The 23802-nt window shown below is 37.8% G+C and overlaps 2 protein-coding genes across 7 annotated transcripts; one reads left to right on the forward strand and one right to left on the reverse strand.

The window, feature by feature from the left end:
* Nucleotides 1-336: 336 nt before the first annotated feature.
* Nucleotides 337-11526, reverse strand: mocos (molybdenum cofactor sulfurase). 6 transcript variants are annotated; one of them, XM_053621111.1, is made up of 15 exons: nucleotides 9576-11523; nucleotides 8207-8296; nucleotides 7972-8038; nucleotides 6417-7067; nucleotides 6235-6311; nucleotides 5947-6146; nucleotides 5654-5770; nucleotides 3778-4173; nucleotides 3402-3564; nucleotides 3184-3268; nucleotides 2193-2317; nucleotides 1609-1705; nucleotides 1288-1429; nucleotides 1033-1137; nucleotides 337-670 (listed from the first exon to the last, which is right to left on the reverse strand). In XM_053621111.1, exons 1-15 carry the CDS (start codon nucleotides 9700-9702, stop codon nucleotides 566-568), a joined length of 2547 nt encoding a protein of 848 aa, XP_053477086.1. In that variant the 5' UTR covers nucleotides 9703-11523; the 3' UTR covers nucleotides 337-565. The 6 variants fall into 6 exon arrangements, with proteins under 6 accessions (XP_053477086.1, XP_053477088.1, XP_053477092.1 ...); XM_053621113.1 differs by lacking the exon at nucleotides 1033-1137 and having other exon boundaries at nucleotides 9576-11525; XM_053621117.1 differs by lacking the exon at nucleotides 3778-4173 and having other exon boundaries at nucleotides 9576-11524.
* A 2581-nt stretch (nucleotides 11527-14107) lies between these two features.
* On the forward strand, nucleotides 14108-22648 carry zgc:110045 (uncharacterized protein LOC664755 homolog). Its single transcript, XM_053621118.1, has 12 exons — nucleotides 14108-14951; nucleotides 15423-15446; nucleotides 15588-15620; nucleotides 15749-15865; nucleotides 16238-16369; nucleotides 17177-17305; nucleotides 17807-17896; nucleotides 18740-18781; nucleotides 19287-19362; nucleotides 20195-20247; nucleotides 20752-20921; nucleotides 21322-22648. The coding sequence occupies exons 1-12, from the start codon at nucleotides 14865-14867 to the stop codon at nucleotides 21656-21658; spliced, it is 1290 nt and encodes a 429-aa protein (XP_053477093.1). The 5' UTR covers nucleotides 14108-14864; the 3' UTR covers nucleotides 21659-22648.
* The last annotated feature ends 1154 nt before the right edge of the window (nucleotides 22649-23802 follow it).

A 23802-nucleotide genomic window follows, 5' to 3' on the forward strand; every position in this document is an offset into this window, starting at 1 on the left:
TCTACACAGACCTGTGTTAAGCAGAGTATAACCATATTTTCCCTATAAACAGTAAGCCTTGCTTTTTCTAAACAGATGCACTGGGTTGATGTTTACCTCTCCTCTCAGTTCAAATGACACTAATGCCATCAGCATGTTTCAGACAACAAGAGCAGCATGAAACATTCATTAAAATGTGCTAAAAGATTTGCATAATGTACTTAGTAGCGATAATCCATTAGAGAGTTTAAAATAAATTACAACAATTTTTTTCTCTGGGTGTTCTAGCTTCAGAAAAAGCACTCTCTTTTGTAATCTTTGGAGAAAAGCACTGAAATGTTTAGAGCAGCTTTTACACACTTTTTCAGTATAATTTATTAGGAAAAAAAAAACTGAAACCAGACCTTGTTGTATTTATAATCACTGAAAACAACAGTTAATGTTGTGACAGAGAATCAGCTTAAATCCACTGTGCATGGTTTTATTGTCAGCAATGTAAATTTGGCATAAGATTTATACAGTTTTGCAAACACAGATTAAGACTAGGATTTATACACATACTCCATATTGCAGTTGTTGTGGTTTTCTAAAATTCACCTGTTGGATTAACCTTTACCTGGGACCCCACAGATAAAGTAGGATATGGATTGGATCTCTGTAAAACGTAATTCAAGTATACTCCAAATGTGACCTGTGAATTAGAAAAACATTTTTTTTAAATTTCAAATTTTACAAGGACAATTAAAGTCATTGTTAGTTTTGACAGTTCTCTTCTGGTAAATATACATTATACAGAAAAGGCTTTAAAGTAAAGCAAAGTAAATACATTTTCCTTTCATAATCAAATGTATATACACAGCAGTTAACAACCGCATGACTGAAGAAATACACTTGATGGTTTTAAATTAAAAAAAGCATTTTTATATACCAGAGTGAAACTGTATTATATCACCTCTATACCATGCTACAGTGTACATTAAATTCATGTACTGGAGCTCCACCCCATTCGCTGCTCGCATAAACACTCCCACTCCCTTAACAAATTGTACTGACCTTTCCACTCCGCCAATCAGACAGAGATCTGAGAGGTTCCTGGAATTTAGTGCCAGAGGTCTGATCTATTCCAATCATCTGGCAACGACTACACTTGCCTGCCATCTTCAACAAACCAGTGAGAAATGATTAATGGGGTATATTCAAATGTATAGTTGATGCAAGGTACTTTTTATCACAGCTTCCACTGCACTCTTTCAAAACTGGCCTAAATGCACTCATAAGACATCTGGTTATTTTAAACGTATTGCGAACCTGAAAGTGTGTGCCTTCTATTTTTACACCTGTCCAGTCCTCTTCTTCAAAAGGCTCTGAGCCTGAGATAACGAGGTTCGCCCGAAAACGATTGATGAGTTGCAGCATGTCGAAAGAGGTGCAATTATTTGAGCTGTCCTGCCTGTGACAAGCCAAATTGTAAGAGAACTAACATAAGATCCAGGCTTTAACCAACTCACTATAAAATCAGAACAAATCATGGAATGGAAAAATCGACATATAAATTAATGCCCAAATCATACTGCATCACTTACTCATTATGAGTGTATTTATGCTGACGTAACAGCTAGCAATCATTACCTATTGATGATGCGACTGAGCAGAAACGCCACACTAGCTCTATTAATTAGCAAAAACTGAGCCTCATTCACCAGAGAGAGGGCAGGAGGGCAGGAACCTGCAGAACACACATCATACATATAGGCATACAGTCAGTCAGATTTACACTGTGTTCACATCACTGCTTAAATACACACAAGTGAACAGGTTAAAAATATACATGAAAACATTTAGACTAATAGTCCATAACACAAACAAATTGAGACATGTATCAATTCGATACTGAAATAAATACTTTTAGTGACATTGAGCTTTAAGCGCACTCATCAGGCTGACATTATAGACCGACAGAAAATTATTAGTACTTTACTTACGTAATATTATGACTTTAGTGTTATATGGTATATTTTCACATTTGTTCATTTTGGTCATTAGTTTTCTATGTGACTACTGGAAGAACCAATGTGCCCTTTATGTACTGTCTTAATGTTAACAGAAACTGATTCCACACATGACCTGCATGACATTTCTACTAAAGACACACAGAATATCTGCAACTGTCATAATGTAATGGTTAATAGGGTGTGGTATACAGAGTGCTGTACCTTTTCCTTTGCCCATTTTCATATCCCGGGCAAAACTGGGACTCTGTCTAATGAGACAGCAAGGTTTTCCCAGGAACTCAGACAACCAAACTGACACTTCCTCCCCACAGTCAACAGTCTGTACCCTGAAACAAAGGAAATAAGTATTAGTTAGAGTCCACTCTGAAACTATTGGAACGGCAAGACCAGTCATTTGTATGTGCTAAACACCAAAACCATTTGGGTTTGAGATCACAAGATGGATATGAGATGAGAGTCTAGGATTTCAGCTTTTATTTCAGGTTTTATTTGCACATTTAGCTGGGTTAAACAACATAAAACATAGGACCTTTTCTATCAAACCACCACATTTTTAGGTGAGCTAAAGTACAGGCACAGATGAAGTAAATTAAAGTAAATAACACTTAATATTTGGTTGCATATCCCTTGCTTGCAATAACTGCATCAAACCTGAGACTCATTGACATCACCAAATCATTGGTTTCTTCTTTTGGGATGCTATTCCTTTTCCTTAAATGGACAGTATGCTCAACTGGGTTAATGTCTGGTGATTGACTTGGCCAGTGTAAAACCTTCCACTTTTTCCCCCTGAGTTGTCAGTGTGTTTGGATCGTTTTTAAGCTCTCTTCTCATATTCATCTTTTGATTTCAAGCCCAAATGTCTTCAGTCTACAGCAAAAAAAAAATCAATTGGCCTTGCAGTTTTGGAGGGGACTGTATTTCATTACTGGCCTTCAGAAACAGCAAAGTTTCATTTTACACAAAAGAATTGCTGTAAAGGGTGCAAGGGCCTCCCAGGTTTGATTCAGGTTGACCAGGTTTGATGAGCTATCATAGAAAACCTCCATCATTGCAAACCACGAAGCGTGTCAGTATTGGATATGAAGCACTTAATATGTAGTAGTCTAAAATTATCATGTGATAAACATAATGGAAAAGACCATATAACAAATCAGATTAAACAAAATTAATATGTAAGCATTCTACTTACCTGTCACCACAGACTTTGCTTTGACATGTCCTTGGGCCATGCCTTTCTTTACTGATCTCCAGGGGAAGAGTAATAGGATCCATACCTATTTTTCCAATAGCAAAATGCACTCTTTATTTCCTCCCACCTCCCAAAGCATGCCTCTAGGTGAATTTTTAGGTATTATAACTGTAAGATGTGCCTGTCAAATGAGATTAACACAGCAAAATTGCTCCCACCTGAGGCTTCCACGCACAGTGTCTTGGAGGTTAGGCAGATGCGTGGATGGACGAGACACAGTTTGGGTTCTTGCTTCTGACTCAGACATACTCCATTCTCATTCACCACCATCCACATGCGGTCATACAAGAGCCCCTGAGTGCCCAAAGGCCATTCTGTCACCTGTGGAGTTCCACACAACAGCATGATGTTTCTTGAGAATTGACAAAGACAGGTATTGACTTTCATTTTAAAGTACAGAGACGTATAGACAAAATAATAAATCATAAATACTACTGCTGTCTGTAATACTATATAGAATATAGTGCACTAAATAATTATATTGCATGCTAAATGGATTCATGGATGTAATAAAAATAGCTTGCTGTTTAAAACCTCAAATGCAGCACATGACTTAATGGGATATATGAAGATATTGGTCAATGTATAAGCCTCTTCACTGTTCCTATCTTCCATTGGAATAGTATCCTGTGACGAGGTCTTGCTGACAAAAGCAGGAGAGATATTTAAACCATTCATCTCAGGCACAGGTCTCTCGGTTAGCAATGAGGTCAGCTCATTTGAATCTGAGGTCTCTGCCGTTCCTGCTGACTTTAACCTTGCCAGTCTCTTTAGGTCCAGTCTTAGCGGTTTTTCCACAAAGCAGTCAACAATAAACTTTAATAAACACTGACAGTCTTCAAAAGTTGACATATATCCGAAGGATATGCGGACAGACCCAGTTGGATGTCCATCTATCAGGTCAATGTTATCTCCACAGACATGACCAGCCTTAAAGTAAAATCAGTAGAACAAAGCTTTCAGATACAACAATGCTTCTTCATCACAATTAATAAGTCTTTATTGTTTAAACTTTTGATATTTTGTTAAAGAAAAAAATTCACAAAAATACTCTGATATCAAGGATATCAAACAATTGCAAACACAACACAGGTTTAAAATTTTTTTTGCTAAATATATGTGTGTCACAATTATTGCCACCCCTATGAATTCATATGAGATATTTTATATTTGAAGTGTTTTCCCATTGATATTTTACATTTTTTAGTACACCTGGATGACTAGGAACAGGAAATTGTTCAACCATGACTTCCTGTTTCACAGGGCTATAAATATGAGATAACACATAGACCAAATTCCCTTAGTCATTCATAACAATGGGTAAGACCAAGGAATATAGCTGTGATGTGCGGCAAAAAGTTGTTGAGCTTCACAAAATGGGAAGTGGCTATAAGAAAATAGCACAAGCATTGAAAATGCCCGTTTCCACCATCAGGGCAATAAGTAAGAAGTTCCAGTCAACTGGAAACGTTATGAATCAAACTGAAATTGGACCTGTGTCTATATTGTCTCAACGCACTGTGAAGAGGATGGTTCGAGTGGCCAAAAAATCTCCAAGGATCACAGCTGGAGAATTGCAGAAGTTAGTTGTGTCTTGGGGTCAGAAAGTCTCCAAAACTACAATCCGAAGTCACCTACATCACCACAAGTTGTTTGGAAGGGTTTTTTAAAAAAGCCTCTACTCTCATCCAAAAACAAACTCAAGCGTCTTCAGTTTGCCAGACACAGATGAAACCAAAATAGAGCTTTTTATCAATAAACACCAGAGGTGGTTTTGGCACACACAGAGAGGGAGCCATATGGAAAAGTTCCTCATGCCCATGGTTAAATATGGTGGTGGATCTTTAATGTTTTGGGGCTGTTTTTCTGCCTGAGGACCTGGACATTTTGTTAGGATACATGGCATCATGGATGATCAAATATCAACAGATATTAAATGAAAACCTGACTGCCTCTGACAGAAAGCTTCAAATGGGCCGTGGTTGGATCTTCCACTAGGACAATGATCCAAAACATACATCAAAATCAACACAAAAATGGTTTACTGACCACAATATCAAGGTCCTGCCATCTCAGTCCCCTGACATGAAACCCAAAGAAAACCTGTGGGGTGAACTGAAGAGGAGAGTCCACCAGCGTGAACCTCGAAATTTTAAGGATCTGGAGAGATTCTTCATGGAGGAATGGTCTCACAAAGTATTGACCAAAAGGGTGCCAGTAATTGTTGCACACTATGTTTGATATCCATGAGAGTATTTTGGGGATTTTTTTAAACAAAAGATAAGCTTTTTTAACATAACAAAAGCTCATATTTACCAAGGGTGCCAATATTAGTTGTATACGTAAATTGCGATTGAAGGAACATTTCATTTTTCTTACAGCATGCAAGAGAAGCATGACTCTCACTGACCTGTAAGTTACTCTTTACCACTTGGTTGCTGATGCCCAGATATGCCTGACAGGCCCCTGTATTACAGAAACAGCCTGTGCGCAAATGAATATTGAACAGACAGGCCATTTTGTCCACCTGAGGGGAAAAACAAGAGTGGCTTTTTAATCACAGGGCTGAAATAAACTGATTAATCTGCCCATTGCAAGAAAAGTCATTGTAAATTCCGAATCCTGGGAAAAATTTTTATATAAAATTCCTAGACGTTAGAGCTCTTTGAGATACTTTTGTGTTACTTTTCATAGATGTTTGACCTGGTAATATCCGATCACTTGGCCATAAAAGTCCAGCAAGTTGAAGTTGAGGATTGCACCCTGATCTGTTGCATTCTCAAACTCACTGTCACAATAGATCTGAGCCACAGGTTGTGCATTGCTATGGCACAGGCAAGACAGTATGATGTAGGTGTAACGAGCTAGGCCAAATGTGTGAAGCTGTATGTTCATCATGCTTCCTGGGGACAATAAAAACACCAATAATGTTGTTTGTTTTAATTTAAATAACATTGTTGTTTTAAAAGAATTAAGAAGTAACATTCATACCAGTCAGTCTGTGCAGAGCATCAAACCCATGGTGGAGGGAAATAATATCAAGGAATGAAATGGTTCCATCTTCAAATCTAAACACACCCAAACACAAATAAAGGAATATTGAGCTACCAATTACTAACAAGTCAATTCAATGTTTTCTGGAATAGAAAAGTGAGCTTTGTAGAGCAGAGTACCGGCTAACTATGTCAGACTTTGGTACAAAGTAGTCCTCTCCCACCAGATAAGCTGCTGCTGTCCCTCCACCAAAATACTTCTTTTTCAACAGCTCAGCTACTTCATTCCTCACCAGCAGGGCTCCAAGTCCAGTGGGGAATCCAAACATTTTATAGAAAGAGATGGGCACAAAGTCAGCTGGGTGTTGCTTCAGGTCCAGTGGTGAGCAGCCAACGAAACCAGAAGCATCCAGCAGAACAAACCATCGACCTTTGTGCTCACACGCTGGGTAGAGCTGCTGACATTGAATCCCTCTCACATAGCTCAGTGGATATTTCCGCCCAGAAAAATTGCTCTGGGCAGGAAAACAGAAAAGATGTGCCACCAAGCATTCATCCTGTGTATTCACTGTGACTTGGCTAGTTTTGGCTCTTTCTTCTATTTCCTGAGGAAAGACAGGCACTGTTCCCACTCCTTGAGGTCCAGTTACCCCCCGAATGCCCACTACTGATGTGTGATTGTCAGTGAGGTAGCAGAATTGACTTCCTGAATGTTCATCAGAAGCAGACATCCAAGGAAAAGAGTCAGCCACTAATTTAAGAGCTGCTGTGCAGCCAGGAGTGAAAATGACGGAGTATTCCTCAGGGCTTGTGTTAAAGTGCTCCAGTATCCTAAAGGGAACAAATGAACACAATACGCATTAATGTCTTAGAAGTAATCACTTAACAGAACAGATCAGGCTGTTATTAATAGATGCACAAAAACGGAAAAAAACTACAATGCAGTGATGTGGGTTACCATGTTTGAAGCCTTCTCATTTTTCATTGTACATATTTATTTATACATACAGTTGAATTCAAAATTAATTTTGATTCCAACTGTACATATGGCTTACATACTTGCATTATGAGGCCCACCAACCCATCCAAATATATATATATATATATATATATATATATATATATATATGTATGTATGTGTGTGTGTGTGTGTGTGTGTGTGTTCTGAAATGAAACTAGCTGAAGAAGATGAGAGATTTTTGGAGGAGCATTCCCCAGGGGCTTGAGCAAAAAAGCAGCTGTTGTTGTTGTTAAGATATACATACTAGAAAAAATTTAATGCACAATTTATTATTAATTACTCTACATAACATATTTTTTTTTTACTAAGAATAGAATGTTCATTTTTGCAAAGGTTTGTTAAAATAATTGATTTTCATATAAATAGTGTATAAGATACAAAACAACAACAAAAATCTCAATCTTATACTATAATTAGATAAAACAGACTATCAGTCACATTATCCATTACATGACTACTTACTCGACTCAACTGTTAATCTTACATGCTGTTTTAATCAATCAGGTTTAGACTTGCCTAATCTAGTCTGTCATGTTGAATGCCTGAACCATTGCCTGAAGCATGATTTTGAGTCATATTTGCCCTTTGTATTTGTCTACTTTGCTGTTTCTTTATAAAAACCCTGCACTTGCATCCAAAACCTTGTCCATGCCTGACAAACTGGCATGTAAAAAGGAAGCGGAAAAATCCTCTGGCAGGTGGGAAAAAGAGTACCTGTATCTGACCCTCTCCACTGTGTCATGTGTCATCTTACTGCTGGGATTGAGACTGTGAGGGTTACCTGAGATAAATACTTAGCTTTAGTAACATACTCATATTTAGGCCCATCATATTTAATAATGTTGAACAACAGTTACTATTGCATGTATATTAAATCTAAAGATTTAGGAAGATATCTGAATGTCCAGGCCTGTTGATTTAATAGAGTATTGCTTATGAAATTACTAACCGTACACATTCCTGGATATATCCTCATAAAACGTCTTGACCTGGGATTCAGCAAAGAGTGTTGTCCCCGCATGATCAAGGTAGGTAATATCTGTGTGAGGAATAGCTAATTAATAGTAGTAGTAATAGCCCTAATTATTATATGAAATTACTATATAAAATAATTATATTTTACTCCGGGAACCGGAGTACCCGGAGGAAACCCCCGCAGCACAGGGAAAACGTGCAAACTCCGCACACACAGGGCCGTATCGGAAATCGAAGCCCCAACCCTGGAGGCTTGAAGCGAATGTGCTAACCACTAAGCCACCGTGCACCATTAAAATGGTTTAAAAGGTTATTAAAAATATGTTGAGCTTAATCTGACAGTGAAATATAAGAAAATCTAACCTTTAAGTGAATTCATGTTAAGAATTAAAAAAAAAAAAAAACATCAAAAAATATATTATTGTTATCATATCCACGTCACATTTATTGGCACCCCTGCCTTTAGTGCAACCTCCCTTTGCCAAAATGAAAGCACAGAGTCTTCCTCCTGTAATGCTTGATGAGATTGGAGAATACAGAGCAAGGAATGACTGTGTATTCATGGCTAATCTGAAGGGACTGGTGAATGCACGTACAATCTCAAATAAAATAATATTTTAAAGTTGATGGATGTAAGATTTTGGGTTTTTTTTTTTGAACAATAATGCTACTGTAGCTGCGGAAGAACATTTTGTCACGTGGGTTGTGCTGCGTCCTTGTCCGCTGCGCGATAAACATTCAGAGAGTGTGTAGTGTGCTTAAATGGTGTCGTGACACTGTTTAGTACAATAGTATAAAGTTTTGGGCTGCGGCACAGTTATTTGCGAATCTGTGGATACCATTACCTGCTCTTTCATCAGTGTTACCGAAGCATAATGAGGTTTTATTTTAAATCGTTCATGCCTAGAGCAGGGTGTGATGGGCTGTGTGTTTGACATGAGTACAAATTTCCGACCCAACACCCTGACAGAGCTGACTGTGAATTACTATTACAGGATTATCAGGGCGACTCACGGCATCTCAGGACCAGATTTTTGTCCCTAAGTTGTTTTTATTTATTTCTTTTTCAAAACAAAAACTTTTAGCGTTTAAGATATAACGAGATTTCCGGTTTGTATCTCTTACATGCTGAGCAGCAGAGGGCGCGTGGCACCACACAAACAGACCATAAACAACACAGAAAGTATCTTAGTTATGAAATGCAGCTCAAACTTAACAATAGCGTGCGTTTGCTGTATTTTCACTTTTCGTATTGTCAATTCACTTCCGTCAATAAAGAAGAAGCGTTTAGAATGAAGGGAAACTTGTGTGCCTGCGGGTGAAGCCATGAATGTTAACGTTACCTTTAAGCCTGGAAAATTGACGGCGGATGAGCTCCTGCTGCTCAGAACCAAAACTGAAATACGGCCAGATTTCCTTAAAGCTCTCAAACGTGCACAAACGGCTAAATTCACTCGAAGGCGCCTCCATGGTGTCAAACCGTTTCTGACAGCCAGTCTGTCGCTGACATTTTGTCCGAGGTAAATGAACTTTTCTGACAGACTACAGCCGAGTCCTAAGTCCACATTTGAGCTGAAAGAATAAAGGCGAAGACACGACACTGCTGTTGATGTAACTCTGCTCCAGTGGGACTGGCTGACTTCAGATTTTAATTGCAAGGATTGTTATAAAATAATTAAATGGAAACGCTGCTGCAGTGTGTGATACAGTGCTCTGAATCTGGGGTTCTCAAGTCTTTTGCAGCCAGGGACCCCTTTAACTTCAAAATAAAGTCCACAGACCCCCTCAGTAAAGATTTATGAACATAATGATCCAAGAATGTGTAGAATAAAAATTCTGATATTAGAACTACAGTGCTTTCTTTTTCTGAACTTTCCAGTGACAGAACACATTAGTTCCACGTTGACATTATTTATAGGCATTTGAGTTGTTGAGGTTTGGATTAAACCCATTCAAGTCAAGGAACCAGTCAAACAGGCTAATAACTATAAGAACTCAATAAATATAATAACTTTAATAATAGTGGATTGTGATCCACCATTGTTACAAAAAACAACAACAACCCAAAACACAGATTGAGAAATACTGCTCAATATACCCCATTAAAACAGTAACAAAACAACAGCAAAGAAAGAGTGAAATATGTAGGCTATTTGTAGTCTTCTTCTTTAAAAAATGAAAGTAAAAATGTGATGGCAGAACAGAGAATTATGATACAGTGGATATAAAAAGTCTACACACCCCTGTTAAAATGTCATATTTTTGTGATGAAAATAAATAAACCAATAACCCAAATACATCATGTAAGAACTTTCCCCACTTTTTTATACAGCTGTCATCAATTCATTTTTTCTGATTAACCCCAAATAAAGATCATCTGTTTCTGTTTATTTTCTTGACATCTTCTTGATTTCATCTGACTGCTGAAGCCACGGTCCGCAAAGAGCTTACAAAGTCTGTACAGTGTTTCGCTGTCAAAAGGAATCAGTCAGGAGAGGGGTAAAAAAAAAAATCCTGCACATTAGGCCTAGATGTACCATGGAACACCATGAAGGCCATCATCAACAAGAGGAGAAAACCGAGCACCACAGTGACATTACCAAGAACAGGATGTCCCTCCAAAATTTACAAAAGGACATGACAAAACTTACCAGGGAGGCTGCCAAGAGACCAACAGCAACATTAAAGGAGTTGTAGGAATATCTTACTAGTACTAATTACTCTCTGCATGTGACAACACTCTCTTATTCTTCATGTCTGGGCTATGGGGTAGGGTGGTGAGATGGAAGCCCTTTCTCATTAAAAAAAAATCCAAGTTGAACTAAATCACCCCAAATTATTTTTCAAAATATGTTATAGTCTGATGAGACCAATTCCAAAAGGTATTATAATTCCAAATGGTATGGTTGGCAGGAAAAAAAAGCACATCAACAAAAGAACACCATACACACGGTGCAGCATGGTGGTGGCAGTATCATGCTTTAGGGCTGTTTTTCTTCAGCCAGAACTGCAGGATTTATCAAGGAGGAGGGAAATATAAATAACTACAAATATCAGCTGATTTTAGTGCAAAACATTCAGTTGTCTGCTAGTAAGATGAAAATGAAAAGGAATTTCACCTTTCAGTACACCAGTGACCCAAGGCATATGTCCAAACCAATAAATTAATGACAACTAAAAGCATATCAATGTTTTTGAATGACCTAGCCAGAGCCCAGACCTGAATCCAACTATGAATCTGTGGAATGACCTGAAGCACAGGATGTGCACAGGATATGTTCTCACAATTTGGCGGATCTAGAATGTTTTTGCAAGAAAGCTTGAGAAAATAATGCCAAGTCAAGATGTGGCAACCTGATAGACTCTTACCAAAAAAGACTGAGTGGTGTAATAAACTTAAGAGGTGCTTCAACAAAGTATTAGTTTAGGGGTATGCACACTTATGCAACTAGGATATTGTAAGTTTTTTCTTTTTTCTTTTTTTCCCAGTAAAAGTTTCTGATTGTTTTTCACTTTATTTGTATATTTCGAAATGGCACATTAAAGGTGATAAAAGATCTGACATGCTTTATCTTAGTGTCATTCATTTACTTCACAAAAACCTGCCATTTTAACATGGGTGTGCACAATTTCTTATATCCATTGTATAATTATATCCAATAAGCACAGTGCCCCGTACTCAATGATACTGAGGTGTAAATAGGCCGAACACAAGTTGGATACAGAGTAAAAGTGTATTGATAGATTTGTCCATGGAGTTTTTATGTCTCATATCCTGCAACACCGAGCAAAGAAGAAAGTCTTAAACCTTGGCACAGACCAATCAAGGGACAACCATTACACACTTCTACAATTCTAACACTCTATTACTGTTATGGGTAAATGTCTGGAGTGAGGAACAGGAGGTTTTTCCCAGAAATACTTTATGAGCTGTAAATTTTTAACACATGTAATTTCGTGCAATGGATTTGAAGTTTAAAGAACGATGAATCTAGGAAATGGCTATGTACCATTATTACTTTTCATCCTAAACAGGGGGCAATGATTAAATGTCACTTCTGCTCCACTGAGTCCCTCACTTCATAATTTGGCCATCAAACCAAATGCGTCTCTTTTTGTTGAAGGACCACATTGTTTTCATGGAGCTGGTCTCATTAGCAGAAGAAGATGGCTGGGTTGGGGGAAGGGATGACAGACTCTTCTCTGTGTCTCTCCATCCATAATGATGTGACACAATCAGTTTAGAGATGGTTTTGTTGAAAAAATTTTTTTTGTTATAATTATTTTGCCGAATATCTTGTTAACCTGTCCAGAACAGATTTCATATGATTTCGTATGCCTAAATGTACTAGTCATGTGTTTCTGTCAGTTTTGTTTACAAGTTAGATTGTTGATAGGTTTCAGGAGCATTCAAGTGTAGCTGAATGCACTTTCATATAAAGTCAATGTATAATTTCTAACTTTACTGCTTTCACTACTCCCTGTATTAAGTGAGGAACTCCAAGCTGGCCTACCCTGCTGTATGGGCTTATCTGAGACTAATACAGTGGGGGGAAACAGTAAAGCTAGTCTCAGTCAGGCAGAGCTACGGGCACATGGCCATCTGTCTATTCTCTGAATACAGCTGACAACAAAGGAGGGCAATTCTTCATTACTGGACCATACAGCTACTGGACACTCACACACTCACTAACATTGTTGGGGGAACAAGGCAAACAAGAGAGGAAAAGCAACTGACTGACACCAACCTACTGCTTCAACCTCAATCAGCCCAGCAGGTTAGTTTGCTAACTTGCTGCTTGTCACATTTACAGAGTGCCAAAAAGGCTTATTCATGTATTTAACCTACCAGGATTGTGCGCTTACGGGTAGCTTCTAGACAGAAAGTAATTGGTTTGAAGATAAATTGTTTCATGATCTAAAAAAAAAGCCTTTCTATTAGCATACTGCTGGAGTTGATTTATGTATGAACTGTTAAGTGTTTTGGCTATGCATATTACACCGTTTTTATAGATGTCACACACTTTGTCTATTGCCATGTGCTTAAATATCCAGTGATTACATGTACTGACCAAATCTATTGTCCTATTTATAACAAACTTATTAATAATCTATATTTAAAGTAATGTAAAGTCAATACATGTAGCCAGTGACTTTTTTAAATGAATTCATAGATAATTAAATGGAAAAGTAATTAAAAGTAGAAGACTTATTTAAAAATTCTTTGAAATGTGTTAAATGTCACTTAACAAACACTACAGTGTAAATTCTGATTTGTTAATAGGGTTTGCTTGCCTGGTATTTAAGTTAACAGCGAAGTTTAAAAAATGACTAAGTAGAGTTTACTTTAAAGTTGTTGAACAAAAATGTATGCTAATATCACTGTTCCTTAGAGTTTGCTGAGAGCCACATGATTTGTGAGAAATATAAACAATGCATATATGAACAGTGCATGTGGCCTTGTTATTGCTGTGTGTAATAGAGTGGTTTCTGTGGTCTGGGGGACTGCTGACAAGCTTCAGGAGACAGAAATGGGTCAAAAGGGATTTAGCATTAGCCAAATAAATCCTGGCCTATAGGATTAAGCAAGGCTGTTGCTGCTTGTTTGATGTGTTTACCTGATGGACCAGCAGTGGACTGAAGCCTAGTAAAAATTCCACCCTTTTGTCTTTCGATCCAAGCCTCTCATTATCAATTAACTTTATAGTTCTTCAAGTTATAATTAAGAAATACTTGTCTTTCTGCTTTGTCATTTTACTAAATCTGTAAACTTTCTTTCCAGTTCATCAAGAGTAAAATGGCAACAGAGAGAGAGAGGTCTACTTAACTCATATCTCATGTACGTATCTGAAAAGTAAAGGACAGGTGGTGGAGTATTACTATTCTGCACCACCTAAAATTCAAATGAAACACGTTCTGTGACCTGCATGGACTTATGAGGCAAATGGCATGTGTTGTATCACTTTCAGTGCAAAATTGCACAATAAATATTGCTACATAAGATATTCACAAAAGACCTTCAAAGGCCTTTCAGACATGTCTGGAAATACAAGTCCTTTTTCATTGCACCTGTATGTAAGGCATGACCTCTCAGATATTTAAAAAATGATCAATATTTCCTGAACATACACAGAGGAATGTAGGAACAAATCAGGACTTCCGACTATAATAATATACTATAATAAAAATAAATTAATGACACCCTGTTTAGACATCATTAACATCACTAGATCTAAAGGCTCAACAGTAAACAAAGAGCCCCTGTTGAAGCTTATAAAACACGCCACAACAGTTTTATTAAAATGGAGCCAGTAGAATGATCCTACGTGTAAATATCACTGAAACTGCTGCATTTAAGTCTCACACTATATGTTCCCAACAGTGAAGACAAGTCTGGAATTGAATATTGTTTTGAGTGGTATTGAGGATTCTTTTTTTTTTTTTTTTGTAGCTGAAGGGTTTATGAAATAATAAAATATGTAGAGATTGGAATTGGGTGTTGCTGAGACTGCTTATTGAACTGCAGAAGTTTCACTGTCTGCTAGACTGACTGAATTGCTAACATTCTTATCTGTTTGTCTGCACAGAGCCTGTCTGTCTGAAAGTGTGAAGTGTCCAGATCATCAAGAAGAATGAATATGAATGAGAAAGAGGTTGCTTTGTGGTCTGAGGGAGGGCTAAATGTCACTCTCACCATCCGCCTACTAATGCATGGAAAAGTGAGACTTGCAAACTCTTGCATTCTAAATGTTTATGAGCTATTTTAGCTCATAATAAATTCTCTGCTGAAGGTAGAAATCACCCTGGATTACATTATAATAATTCATTACCAGCCTGGGTGTCATGTGGAAATCTTCAGTATCATTACCATATACCAGTTCTATTGTTGATCTATGCATGATATGCTTCAATATTTCAATACTACACATACTCTAGTAAGACCTAGTAAATAAACTAACATGTACCACTTGTATCATTCATGTTAGTCTCATTGTACTTTATATGCATATGATATGGTGTCAAATGCACTTGTTGTACAGTATAAAAATGTACTTGAATACATTAATAATATAGTAGATCAGCAATGAAAAGACACTCTACATCTCAAGCTACTGTGATGTACCCTATCAATAATATTCATTCATTTTGGATAGTTATATTTATATATTATTTGTGGAATTATTTTGCAGGAAGTGGGCAGTATCATTGGGAAGGTATAGATATTTTAATTCATCAACTTAATCAACTATAAATTTGATTACAATTGTATTGTACTTATTTGCATTTTGAGCATGTTTTACTTATTTTCAATTAACCTCAATTAAATTCAATTAACTCCACCTTCTCTTTCTCAGAAAGGGGAAACTGTCAAGAAAATGAGAGAAGAGGTAAGTACTACAATTAACTTAAATAAAACTAAAATAAAAACATTGTACATTGCAGAATTACAAAATACATGACCAAGACATGTTAAAATGAATATGAGTATGCTCGTGTATGCTTTTTTTTTCAATAGAGTGGAGCACGCATTAATATCTCTGATGGCTCCAGCACAGAACGAATCGTCACCATCACTGGTGCCTCTGAGGTCATCTTCAAAGCTTTTGCCATGATTGCGGAGAAGTTTGATGAGGTGTGGCATATCATATTGAACAAAAAAAAATCATTATATGCAATTAATATCATTCTGCTGTAATGCACTGGCAATCATTACACAAAGGATTCGAACTTTATTTGAAAGTAACACTTATTAAGACTTTAATAAAGAAATGGTGTGGTGTATTTGGAGACTGTTGATATAGTATGAAATACATGCCATGTTGGGCTAAATGGGTTTAGGCTGTAATTAAAATGTCTTTTATCTTTTACTTCATGTAGCTCCCCAGACATTATAGAATTGTACAGTTTTAATTAGCTGCTGTCTGTAGCGCATAGAAGCCATCACATTCTGCAAGGTTGAAGGAATGACTTTTAATGAAGCAGATGTGACATTATTGGGTTTCAGGATATACTGGCCTGCATGGTGAACAGTACAGTGTCAAGCAGACCTCCTGTCACGCTACGCCTTGTGTTCCCTGCCAGTCAGTGTGGCTCTCTCATCGGCAAAGGAGGCTCCAAAATCAAAGAGATCAGAGAGGTAGATACCATCTTTAATCTGATACTAAACAAATGAAAGAGTATTAAAGTTATGAAGGAGTCCCAAATGTTCATGGCATGGTCATTTTACTGAACACTTAATATTCTTTGTTCGCATGCCCAGCAGGAATGCTTTGGCTCAATGTGATTAATTGTTCTAATCAAAACGGAGCTTTTGTTTTTGTGAGCTAAGGGCTACTCCATTAAGTTTACAGACATACACAGTGTCCTTTTTGGCTTCAATTTCAAACACCATATATATCTTTGGGTTTTTTTTTTCAATTATCAGTTCACTTTTTGACTAGGAAGAAAGCAATTCAGAAGTGATGCTAACCCCTGAAACAGCATTACTTTTCTTTATGTATTAGCCTTTGACAGGAGAACAGTGCACTTTATTGCAAGAATTGTGCTTCTGTGTGTGGATTTCACAGGACAAATTTAGCTGTCCTCTCTATTCAGGGCTGAGGCGGGTGAACTGGTTGGTTGAATTCCCAGTAGCTTTGAATGTCTAGGACATGATGAGACCCCGAAGCAAAAATAGATTCATATTTATATGAAGTATCTAAATAGGTTGGCCTAAATAACAACACACTTCGTAACAATGCCCAATCAAGTCTTGTACTGAGCTGCTGTTTGGAATGTACCTATGTGGTGTGCTCACAAAGCAAAGCAGATAAAGAATATAATCCCATGATATACCATGGTATGAGTTGTAATTGTTGTTAGTAACAAAAATTTGATTTTTATTAGCCATATCACAGCTTTAGCTCCTGTTTGACACATTTGCATTAGCAGTTGTGTGTGTTAGACCACAGGTGCACAGGTGCAGGTAGCTGGAGACTTATTACCGGAGTCTACTGAGAGAGCAGTGACCATCTCTGGCACTCCCAATGCCATCACACAATGTGTGAGACACATCTGCATGATCATGCTGGAGGTGCGTGTGTGTGTGTGTGTGTGTGTGTGTGTGTATGTGTGTGTGTGTATATATGTGTGTGAATGTTTTAACATTGTGGTGGGGAACATATTTTCCCACAAAGACTGGAATATCTGACAGCTTTGACCTTGTGGGGACATTTCCATGTTATGTCCATAGAAGGTCCCCACATGGATAGTAAGACAAATGTGTTTGTGTGTGTGTGTGTGTGTGTGTGTGTGTGTGTGTGTGTGTGTGTGTGTGTAAAATTTTATTACTACTGTTTAGAGATGGATGATTTCCCTCATGCTTCCGCATTATCAAACTAAAGAAAATATCTAACATAATATTCACCTACATGCTTCATTTTAATTTGATTTCATTATGTTCAGTGCATGTTTTGCATGTTTCTGTCCTGCCTTATTTGTCTACTGGCACCCTGCAGAGGAAAGCATACTGTGCACGAAGAAAATGTTTTCTCCTTGAATTTGTTGAATGAACTTTCTTTTCTTCTATGTGTAGTCACCGCCTAAAGGAGCAACAATTCCTTATCGGCCCAAGCCATCCTCTGGTGGCAATCCCACAGTTTTATCCCAACCACATACAGCTCCTGTGAGTACTTGAATCCATTTCACAGATACTCTGAGCAGCAGCTATTAGTTTATGAACTCAGCATCGTTATGGATTCAGTGGCTTCAGTTAAACATTAATGGATGAATAGCTGCATTCTTAGTGAGGAGCTGTGAGCGTGGATATTTAGGTTAATGATTTCTCTGAGATCAGTGTGGCCGAATAAATCTTTCCCTCAGTTTTCATCAGTAATATAGTCAGCACAGTGTTTAGTAGTCTGCTTCGGTGCTCTAAGACATGTAGATTAGGCTTGCTTTGGGTGGCTTCACTGAATTGCTGATCCAGGACTGTCTGTTTTGATCAATGCAATAGGAGCAGGCCTTTTTTCATCATAGTTTCTAAGCCAATATGCAGCATTCTATTCTATTGTACTCCAGTCTATGCAGAAAATGCGAATAGTGGTCAGTATGTGTACATCATACGTATATGATGCATATAGGGCTGTGTGTTGTTTAAGAGGCTGCATGAAATGTATGGCAATCGTGACCCTAATTATGGGAGGTGTTAAAGATTAACATGGCAAGCTGATTGAGCATGTTAGGACCCTGTAGACTTTGTAGACTTTTAGTCATTTTTAGATCTGCAACACATTCCTCCTGAAGCATTAAAATGCGGAAGGCATCAGAATTTCATAAACATTGAATGAGCCAGCCCAGGTGGTTGTTGGACATATTCATACAGTGACCCCTTGTGGTTAATACTCTGAGAAGATTGTTATTCACAATTCTCTTGCATTCACCTGTGTCAGAGACAAAGAACTGTACTTATGTAGAATGTGGTTGTTCATTAATCCCAACCAGCCTGACGTTGTTTTCTTTTGTGCAGACTTTTGCTGTTCCAGCACAGTACACTATTCCTCCCCAAGACGTGAGTGCCAATACTGCTGTCTTATCAGAGATGTTGATCAGAGATCTCTTCCTTACAGTCATCACTACACTTTCCCCAACCACCTTCTGCCCTTTCTACCACTACACCTTACCAGTGTATTCCTTAAACATCTCAATGCCTTTCTCCTTAAAATACTGACAGATGGACCTGTACTAATATAGAAGCTTTTCTGAATGCAAAAAAGTGTTAAAACTCTAGTTTCTCATGCAGGACCATGCGTTCATATGACTAATGCCTGGTGTTACTAACACCTTTTCCTCCATTGTTTTTTGTTCATACCCTTGAGTGTTGTCACAAAAATGTGTTAATAGAATCAGATGTGATTACAGTCATGATGCCAGGTTATTTTGGGCTATGTTCTAACAAGCCCTAGTAACAGTTCTAATTATGAGCATGAATATTGTCTGTGTATTGTCTGTAGATGTTTTCCTCTGAAATAATTCCATTTGATTGGCTAGTTCTAACCTCCCTTCCTGCCCTGCAGTTGACCAAGCTTCACCAGTTGGCTATGCAGCATATCCCCTTTACCTCCCTTGGGCAGAGCAACCCTACTTTCCCTGGTATGTACCCAAAGATCCCTGGGGACGTTTTTCTCTCCCTTTGTCTCCATTTTTCTACATGTTTGTCTTGGTTGGTTTTTCTGTATTTTCTTTTTTTATTTCTGTTTCCCCACCCTGTTCTTTCTTGCCCCCCCTCTCTCTGTGTTGCGTTATAATATTATTTCCACTCTGAGGAAAGGGAAAGCAAATTCATGTCATCTTAAGGCCATCAATGTCATAAGACTGGATGTGTTTCATATGTATCTTTCACTAGCTGAAAGCATTTCTCATGACTCAGGTGACTTTTTGCTCATTGGCATGTCATGAGCTCTTATAGCATTGTGGAGGCTTTGTGATGTGTCTGTGTGATCTGGCCTTCTCCTGTGCAACTCTATGTGTACCTCCACAACACCCCTGGCCCGATCAGTCCACCAGAGTGCCTGTCATCTCGATCCATTTCACACCACCTCACATATTCTACAGCAGCCACACACACTGCAACAGGCCAACCATTATTACTGCTAGAATAAAAAGGCACTACTCTACAAGAGATTGCCTCTGGGTAGATGTTTAATTGAAAAGTTAGTTAGTTCAGTGCTGTCCAAATATAATTAGAATTTTTTTCATGCCTGGTACTGTGTTTTTGAAAAGCCCTACTGCATTTTACATGATGTAAATTAGTGTTATTGATTTAAATAGCTTGACTTGATTTTTTGTATTGCTTTATTTTTACATAGCTTTCTTAGTCTTACGAGTGTAGTAGTGATGTAGACCATATTGTACTGTATATTTATCCATTTGATATGGCCTCGTTGAATATTTTGTGAGTTTTTGCTGTCTATTTCCTAAATAGGTCTGGATATGTCGGTTTCTCCAAGTTCTTATGAGCTGAGCATACCTAATGAGGTAAGTCTTTCTGATAGCACAATTATATAGTGCATGAAATTCATGCATTAGCCTTTAAACCTTTAAAAAGGCATAATGTGACTGATTGTCAGCATTCATGGCAGGTCACATTTCAGTAATGATCTCAGTGACACATAGGCCCCTGCTCTGAGACCAGTAGAGGTACAGAAGATGTTTAAGCTTCTGCCTTTGTACCTTTTCACTGCTGCTGTCACCAGTGTGTCTTTAATCTTTCACTTTGGCACAGTGGCATTAGTGGGACCATAACAATGGGTCAGTGATTAATAAAGCATTAGTACTTAATTAAACTGACCAAGATGGCTAATACTTCTCACTTTTTCCAATACCTATATCTTAACAACAATTACAAGGAAATAGTTCTGTGTGATTATTGTGTGTTAATTCAATCCTTTGCTGTGAAAGATTAGTAAAACTACTATTATTACTTATTAAGAGGTTCCCAAAAACTCATGCCATGTGCCACTTACCCTTATCTCCTCTCAGCTCATAGGCTGCATTATTGGCAGACAAGGCACTAAGATCAATGAAATTCGCCAGATGTCTGGAGCCCAAATCAAGATAGCCAGTGCCACAGATGGCTCAGCAGTACGTCATGTCACCATTACTGGCTCCCCAGCAAGCATCTGCCTGGCCCAATACCTCATCAGTGCCAGGTAAGAGGACCCCTGACAGCCAAAACACAAGCACTCTGACTTTTACAGATGTAACTAGTATTACAGCATTTTCAGCTTAAAAGAATTTGGCACTTTTAGTATATCACTATAATTAAATATTTCATGCTCCATTCCTTTGTTTAATCCCACCTATGTTGGCACCCCTCAGCTTTATTAATACTTATCAAGGCATGTGAAATCCTAGATATTGTTTCTCTTTGTAACACATAACATTCCCATTATTGATCTTTTATTTTTAATCTCCCATTTCTCTTGCTTTCCTGTTTAACGTCCACCCTCTTTTGTTCCTACTCTAACTAATTAACATTGTCCTGCTTCCCTCCTTCCCTCCCTACCCCGTGGTGGTGGAATGTGTGTGGGTACGTGTTTGTGTTTGCAGTTTAGAGGTGGCTAAACTCAGCATCCAGGCTGCCTCCTCTTCCTCCAGTACTACTGTTGACCTCGGCCTGAGTTTCTCCCAGTCTGCCTCTCCTGCCTCTGCCTCTGCGGCCATGCTGGCTGCTCCCTCGGCCATTAACGTCCACTCACCCCCGGCCATGCACTCGATCCCTACTACCCACTATGCTCTTCCAGTCTCCAGCCTGCTTGGCATGAAAACTGTGCCTCTGCTGACTGTGCACACCGCTGCCTCGCCGGGCCTCGCTCCCTACACCACAAAAATCCCTGCCTCAGCCTCCATAAAAAAATCAGAGCATCAGAGGTTCACCCCCTACTGAGCAACACTGGCAATCTTTCATTTACTTACTATGTTTTCTGGTTTTGGGGCATCTTTGACAACTTTGAAGATGTTGTCCTTTTTTGTATATTTCTGTACAATATTATGCAAATGAAATGAAATGCATCTCATGTCATCCTGCATTTCCTTTGGCATTTCATTTAGAAATGTTTCAGATAGTGATATCAAGCCATATTTTTCTGACACTCCATTCACCCCTTTTTTATAACCATAACTACTGTGATTGCACTTACAGAATGTTGATTTTGAAACCTTGCTCAAACTTATTAAGGTAGTCAATTACATGCAATTATTGTACATGCATATACATGATCTTGAAAATATCTTTTTTTTTATTAAGTACAAATCCTTTGTTTTTACTTAGTCTCAAATAGTCACATTGAGTCTCTGTTACTGAATATATCACCTGTGCTAGCTGCTTAAAAGCAGGAAATTGACATGTTATTTAATTTAGGACAAAAATACAAATATTAATCCCATATAGCATACAACTATGCAAAATATTTAAGGTTATAGTGACATGAGGAAATGAGCTACATGTATGTAAATGACAATGTATTATGGTTATTTGTGATTTTATTGTTTATTTTATTGATGTTTCTATTGTTTCCGGTTAACTGTAACCATGTACAAGTTTAATTTTTCACTAAGCTTGAAATGGAGCAGAGGTGGTATGCATCCCTGGCAGAAAATGGGTTATATTTGTGTCATAGGTATTATGAACCGTAGTAATTGCTATAGTCCTTTGGCCCTGATGGTGTACTCCTTTCCAAGGCTTTATGTAGTCGAAGCTGGCCTGGGGTCTCTTTAGTCATGCTGACATGCTGCAGTCTCTCATTTTCCCCCTGGATTATTGCCATATGGTATTCTTGAGTTCTCGGTATTATTCATTAGTCACAGGTTTGATTATATGCAAATTGACAACATGTAATGTTTACTAAAGAAAAAATATAAACTTTACTAAACTTTACTGGAAAAAGAACTATGACTAATCTATTTATTTGTTTATGTATTTTCATATTCACTCTTTGATGGTTATATATGTGTACTATTCTCATAAATGTAGAACTTAATACTTTTCAATTTACACTTAACATTTAAGTGAAAAGTGTTAACACAAATTACCAGTGATGTACCTTAGGGGTCCATGCTGGGCCCTATGTTGTTTTCTTTGTACATGCTTCCCCTTGGGTGCATTTTTCATAAATACATTTCCTACCATATTTATGCACAATTGTATCTCTAATTGAAATCTCTCATTGAAAATGAAAGATACTGGCTATCTAAAACCTTTCTCCAGTTAAATAATGACAAGACAAAAGTCATTATATTTGGTCAACCAGACTCTACAAGAACAGTAGCTGACAAATTGGGGCCCTGGTCAAGTAATATACAAAGCTATGCAAAAATACTTGGTAATCTTCGACTATAAGCTAAAATTTGACAAGCAGGTAAAGTCATTTGTGAGAGGAAGAGTTTTTCAGTTGAGAACTATTGCCAAATTTAAATGTAGCTTGTCATTTAATGATCTGGAAACTGTTATTCATGCTTTTATTTCTCCTCAAATTGATTATTGCTATTCCTTCTACATGGGGCTCATGTAGTCAGTCAACCCCGTCTCCAACTGGTCCACAATTGCACCTGCTCATCTCCTGAGCGGCACCAAGAAGAGGGAACACATCTCTCCTGTCTTTTCCTCATTTCTCTGGTTGCCAGTCAAGTACAGAACATGTTTCAAGGTTTTGGTATTTGTTTTTAAATCGCTGCATGGCTAGGCGCTAAGTTACAGTCCCCTCCAAAAGTATTGGAACAGCAAGGCCAATTTTATTGTTTTTCCTATACACTGAAGACATTTGGATTTGAGCTCAAACAATGAATATGAAATGATAGCTCACAATTTCAGTTTTCATGTCCTGATATTTACATCATATGTTAAACAACTTAGAACATGGCACCTTTGCTGGCAGACCACGCAATATTTAGGTGAGCAAAAGTATAGAAACAGATAGTCTTATAGTAAATAACACTTAATATTTGGTTGCATATCCCCTGCTTGCAATAATTGTATCAAGCTGGCGACCCACTGACATTACCAAACTGTTTAATTCTTCTTTTTATCCTTTT

This window comes from Ictalurus furcatus, chromosome 3 (assembly GCF_023375685.1).
Source record: "Ictalurus furcatus strain D&B chromosome 3, Billie_1.0, whole genome shotgun sequence".
NCBI lineage: Eukaryota > Metazoa > Chordata > Actinopteri > Siluriformes > Ictaluridae > Ictalurus > Ictalurus furcatus.